At 35.5% G+C, this 6000-nt stretch overlaps 2 protein-coding genes across 2 annotated transcripts; one reads left to right on the top strand and one right to left on the bottom strand.

The window, feature by feature from the left end:
* The first annotated feature begins 885 nt into the window (after positions 1 to 885).
* Positions 886 to 1886, top strand: LOC7496878 (uncharacterized). The gene has a single exon (XM_002300625.4). The coding sequence runs from the start codon at positions 987 to 989 to the stop codon at positions 1674 to 1676; it is 690 nt and encodes a 229-aa protein (XP_002300661.4). The 5' UTR covers positions 886 to 986; the 3' UTR covers positions 1677 to 1886.
* A 1023-nt stretch (positions 1887 to 2909) lies between these two features.
* Positions 2910 to 6000, bottom strand: LOC7474584 (NADH dehydrogenase [ubiquinone] 1 beta subcomplex subunit 2). Its single transcript, XM_002301894.4, has 4 exons — positions 5754 to 6000; positions 5538 to 5583; positions 5396 to 5452; positions 2910 to 3161 (listed from the first exon to the last, which is right to left on the bottom strand). The coding sequence occupies exons 1-3, from the start codon at positions 5855 to 5857 to the stop codon at positions 5396 to 5398; spliced, it is 207 nt and encodes a 68-aa protein (XP_002301930.3). The 5' UTR covers positions 5858 to 6000; the 3' UTR covers positions 2910 to 3161.

Raw genomic sequence — 6000 nt, forward strand, 5'->3', positions numbered from 1 at the left:
TCAAAATAATGTTTTAATTCACCTCAATTTCCATCGGCCATCACCAATTGAATGTGATGTTCAAGACTTTAAAGTAAGCCAATATTTTGGAGTTCCACCTTCCAATTACAATTTTTATCTTGTGTTCGTCATCTTCTATTTTCAAAAATATAAAGACTAATTATCTTGTTATTTAAAGTCATAACGGTTCATGTTACAAGTTAACTTAAATATTTTTTAAATGATAAAAATAATATTATTTTGATTTTTAAAAAATTAAAAATAGTCACCAAGATTTTGAACAAATTTTTCCTTGATTAACTGGGTCATGGGTCAGTGTCAAAGATTAAAAAAAAAAATTGATAATGTTAAAAATTAAAAATTAAATTGATAATTTTGAGATGTTTTTTAATGGTTTTGATTTGTTAATGTCAAAAATTAAATAGAAAAAAAGTAACATTTTGTCTTCTAGCAAGACGCTGGCATGGACAAGGAACCTTCAGAAGAATTTCTCGGAAGTTCCTTGCTCAGTAACTTAAACCATGAATCTAAATCCAGGATCATATCCATAGAAAACAGAGGCACGTACAATAGAAATGGCCTGTTCTGCTTTATTAAGCTCGACAGTTTGTCTGGTTTGCAATTTTCAAGAATTGAACATAGGCTGGCACCTCCCTCCCGTGCATGCAGACCTGACTAAATCAGTCTAAATCACCAAATATAATATTCAATGCCTACCTCTATCTGAAATGGAAGCTTCCTCTGGGACATATTTGGTCCCCAAAGCTGTTGCCAGTAATCTAGGTTCGTGCTACAAAGGATACTTCATTGTCCTTTTCCTCAAGATCTGAGGTCTTGATCAGGATAGCCTGTCTTTCAAGGTTTTGTATAAAAACCAGGAGATGTTTTAGTCTGGTCACTAATGCCAATTACCTGAAAATTGAACCCCCTATTTGTGCCTTAATCCGTTCGACAAGTGCCACAAAATTCTTGTGTCTTCGTTGAGAATGGCACTGCCTGATTTCAATGCTCTCAGAGACTTGCACAATTCTGCCAATGACCTCCTCCATTCACCAGAAATCCAACAAGTTCTTGTCAGCCAGAAACAAGAAAAATGGCTTCACGAAGTCTCAGAGGCATCTCTAAGAATGTTGGACGTGTGTGGTGTATCTAAAGATGTTCTTTTGCTTGTCAGAGAACATCTTCTAGACTTACAATTCACATTACGTAGAAAAAGGGTTTGCAAGCAAGATATTAGCACCGAAATTGCAGCCTATAATCTCTACAGAAAGAAGCTAAAGAAAGGGACATTGAAATGCCTGAAATCACTGAAGGGAATGACAGGCAAATCTGTAACATCAGATGCCTCGCATGTAGACCACAGCATTGTGGTGGTTGTTGAAGTGCTAAGAGAAGTAAGTGTGACTGCCATCACCATTGTTGAATCTTTATTATCTCTCGTTTCAATTCCATGGCTGGAGCAGGGATCAAGTAAAGGGTCCTTTATAAGGTCCACGTTTTTGCGATCAACTGGCCAGAGACTGTATGATTGTTTTGATGAAACTGCACTTCATAGTGCAAATAAAAGATTGGAGGCAGTTGAGATTGCTGTTGAAGATCTTGAAGTTGAATTAGAGTGCATGTTCAGACGTTTGATCCAGACTAGGGTTTTGCTTCTTAACATACTTACTATCTAGGAAGGATAGCCTATCCTTAACTCCCTTCGGCAACCTTGTTTAATCTGTAAACCCTGTGTTCAAGGGATTTCAGGTTGCTTTGCCATGGTGATCACCACTAATTAATTACTTGTTGGAGGAAAATTACATGCAACTCTTTCATTTTTTTTTATGGATGTACCATGTATAACACAAATTATTACATTAATGTATTCTTTTTATTCTTTTCAAATAAAAATGAATAGTCCTATATATCCTTTTTAATCATGAAGCAAGAGTGTCCCTTGAAATAAACTCGTTAGGTTATATTTGGTTAGTGTTCCAAAATTTAAAAAAAAAAAATTATATAATGGATATTAACATATTTAGTTAAAGTTATAGAAATAGTTATATAAAAACAAATTTGTATCTGGTATAGTTTTGGAATGAATTTTTATCCTTTTAAAATAGAATATATAGTATCTCAATTGTTTTCGTTTTTTTTATCCTAAAACAATAACCAAACGCTATTTTACAGAAAAAAAAGCTGGACGGCTTTGATGATGCTTGGAGCCAAAACTACAACAATGTAACATATGTTTTTCTTATATCAAAATGCAGAGCTAAGACTTTTGAGAAAAAAAATGGTTGAATCATGCTGTTTACATGGCATGGTTACAACTTACAGTAAAGGCTTCTCTGTTCTCTGATTACATCTTCTAAACAAAAGTTATTGGACACATAACAATTACATCATGCATGCATGACAGTTAAACTATAGATTAAACCAAATTATAGATTTCATTAACAACAATAAATCACCAGTAAAATGATTTTTAAAACCAAGAAATTGTAACTTCTGTAGATCACTCAATATTGCATGGATAACCACTTACTTCGTGGAGAAAAACTAGACATAAATCTTATCCAATGTGAACAGGATTTATTGCATTCTTTTTCGCTTTTCAATAAAGGATTCTTTTACTATCTAATAAAATTGCGAGCCCCGGCTATTTTCTTTTGTTTTAATTAATCCTCTTGGCCACAACCAATGGTAGGCATCGTTCGGAAATGAGGTGGTTATTGATCATGATTTAATAACCATGAACACTGTGACCCGAACCATCACTATTTGTAACAATGGGAGAAAGTTCACAATCTTGATTATAGGAAGGTAATGCGAGCACAGAGAGTAGTGATTTTACCATGATCTGCTATGATTCTGCTACGGATTTTACCGACGACAAGCTGAGATGAACTGATATCAGCAAGAGCAAATGAAAAGTCTTCTGTATAACTTCAGCTTGATAATGAAAATCAAACAAAGTACCCATGTCTAGAGACGAATACATGCACACTAAAATCCATGCTCACAAACAAGAATGTTCAGTGTTCACGAGAATCTTTTTCTGCCAACAATTTATTGAAAAGAAGAATGAAACGGAGCTATTCCAGACAACATCACCAACAACTCATGAACAAAAACTTTCATGCTCGGCCATTCATCTTCATTCTTCAATGGGATGCCTGCAATCAGCAAAATAAAAGTACGGTTGCCCCATTTCCTTGTACATTCTAATAATGGTAAAATAAATTGCTGACACAAAATCATAGGAGGATGAAAACGAAATGTTTGTCCAGAATGCCAGATGCCAACTAGAAATAGCTATGACATGCATACCCAATGACCAACAAACTGAACTGAACCTTCACTTTGTAATGAAGAACTAAGGCCAAGCCGGTAATGGTTAAATGAAAATAAAAATTAAATGACAACCATATGCATGATATTGAGAACCAAAATATAATATTTCTTCCAACTCTCTTTTTTCTTTTCTTCTTGGATCCCCTCTTGATATATATATATTTTTTTTCAATCTGTTGCCTAAGATGTTGCAGCATGCCACTTCCATAAATGGGCTACAAGTCATGAGAACAGAGTGGCCACACCAGTAAACACCTTCAAAGTATTCACGCATAATCAACCACGATGCCATCCACCTCTTGAATGGGGCACGATGAAAGTGAGCAGTACATCAACCATATTCTGTTTTCCTACCCATTATGAAATTTGCATGAATAAATAGAAAGGATAACTTTCGGCCTTCAAGTTCAGTAAACAACTTTCATTTGCATAAAATAAAAGAGGTCCATAATAATGCTTTTCTCCGCTAACCAATGCCATAAAATATCTTAATCCTCATCATTAAAATCACAGCTATTTGCTGCCAGCTACTTGAATGGGGCACGATGAAAGTGAGCAGTACATCAACCATATTCTGTTTTCCTACCCATTATGAAATTTGCATGAATAAATAGAAAGGATACCTTTCGGCCTTCAAGTTCAGTAAACAACTTTCATTTGCATAAAATAAAAGAGGTCCCTAATAATGCTTTTCTCCTCTAACCATTGCCATAAAATATCTTAATCCTCATCATTAAAATTACAGCTATTTGCTGCCAACTACTTGAATGGGGCACGATGAAAGTGAGCAGTACATCAACCATATTCTGTTTTCCTACCCATTATGAAATTTGCATGAATAAATAGAAAGGATACCTTTCGGCCTTCAAGTTCATGTAAACAACTTTCATTTGCATAAAATAAAAGAGGTCCGTAATAATGCTTTTCTCCTCTAACCATTGCCATAAAATATCTTAATCCTCATCATTAAAATCACAGCTATTTGCTGCCAACTACTTGAATGGGGCACGATGAAAGTGAGCAGTACATCAACCATATTCTGTTTTCCTACCTATTATGAAATTTGCATGAATAAATATAAAGGATACCTTTCGGCCTTCAAGTTCTGTAAACAACTTTCATTTGCATAAAATAAAAGAGGTCCGTAATAATGCTTTTCTCCTCTAACCAATGCCATAAAATATCTTAATCCTCATCATTAAAATCACAGCTATTTGCTGCCAACTACTTTATAAAAAAAAAAAAGGATTGCCAAGTTCTTCTTATAGAATGGTTGCAGGCTTTTGAAAGTGTCTTTGGCTCAAAAGGCTTTGCAGGGGATCTAAAAGATGCTTTGAATGAGTATACTCTTTTCTTAAGTAACCTGATTTAATCTCAACAAGAAGTGCAAGATTTTCATAAAAATACCAATTTCGGGAAGAGAATCTTTACAATGGCAATAACTCCATAACTAAGGGCTAATCATTGAAGTCTTCTCTTCTCTCCTAATTATTATCAATCAACAGTACTATTCGTATGATGGCATGGTGCAAGCACACAGATCATTTCGAACTCATGATAGAAAAATCACCACCCCATCCATCTCCATTTTGATATCACATGATACACCTTTCAAAACAAAAACAGTTCTACATTTTATTTCAATCAGTGGAATTTCTCACTCAATATACTCGCTAATGGCTAACCAATTCATGACAAAACTAAAATGATAATTTGAAGAATACCCGGGATATCTATCATTATTTTGAAGAATCAAATAAAGTATGACCACGGCGTAAGTTATCATAATCAGTAAAGACCACCTCCAGTTTGTAAATGCTACACACATTAGGGTTTCTTTATAATCCGTTCTTTTGTATGGAAAAAAAAGAGAGAGAGAAAGAAAGAAACTTATCCATGCAAGTAATAACAAGAGAACAATAACATCACCGTTTGCTCCTTAAACCAACAGAACAAGTGATATACTTACACTACATTCACATCTATAACAAGGAAGATAACTAGTACACCAAGAAACAAAGACATTTTAACAAACAATAGGATTGAGAGAAATTACCTAGTGCCCATGTCCATGGCCATGATCATCATGGCCCTCCCACGGATGCCGCCAGCCCTGCAGAGCACAACATAACGCCATGAAAGTGAATTAATGCCGAATGAAAAAATTCATTAAAGCTCAATGAAGAATCAAGTCTTACCAATACTACAGGACCATCTTGTTTAGCCCGGTACAAGACCCAAAACCTGGAATCACAAATTACAACAAAACCCCAGCAGTCAACTTCCTTCCAGATCAAGAGCACAGGAATCCCATAATTTCAGTGCAAATTATCACAAAACAGATCGGAAAACAACACGAAAAAATCTAGTGATTGAAGCAGCAAAGGGGGAAACAATGAAGTATAACCACTAACCACATGACAGCACACAAGCCCTTTCCAGTTACAGTATGCCATCGCTTTGGCTTATGCATAGTCAAGCCCTTGTAAGCGAAACCCTCTCCATGCCCTCCTGCCATCTCTTTCACTCTCCTCTGCCTCTCAATTGATCGATCGCAAGTGCGATTTTGTCTCGGGATTACTTCTTGTGCCGATGCCGCACCTGATCTTGACCTTGTGTGGGTATTGGGCCGAGTAGCGGTAGTGAGAAATAGTCGAGGCT

Source organism: Populus trichocarpa, chromosome 2 (assembly GCF_000002775.5).
Source record: "Populus trichocarpa isolate Nisqually-1 chromosome 2, P.trichocarpa_v4.1, whole genome shotgun sequence".
Lineage (NCBI taxonomy): Eukaryota > Viridiplantae > Streptophyta > Magnoliopsida > Malpighiales > Salicaceae > Populus > Populus trichocarpa.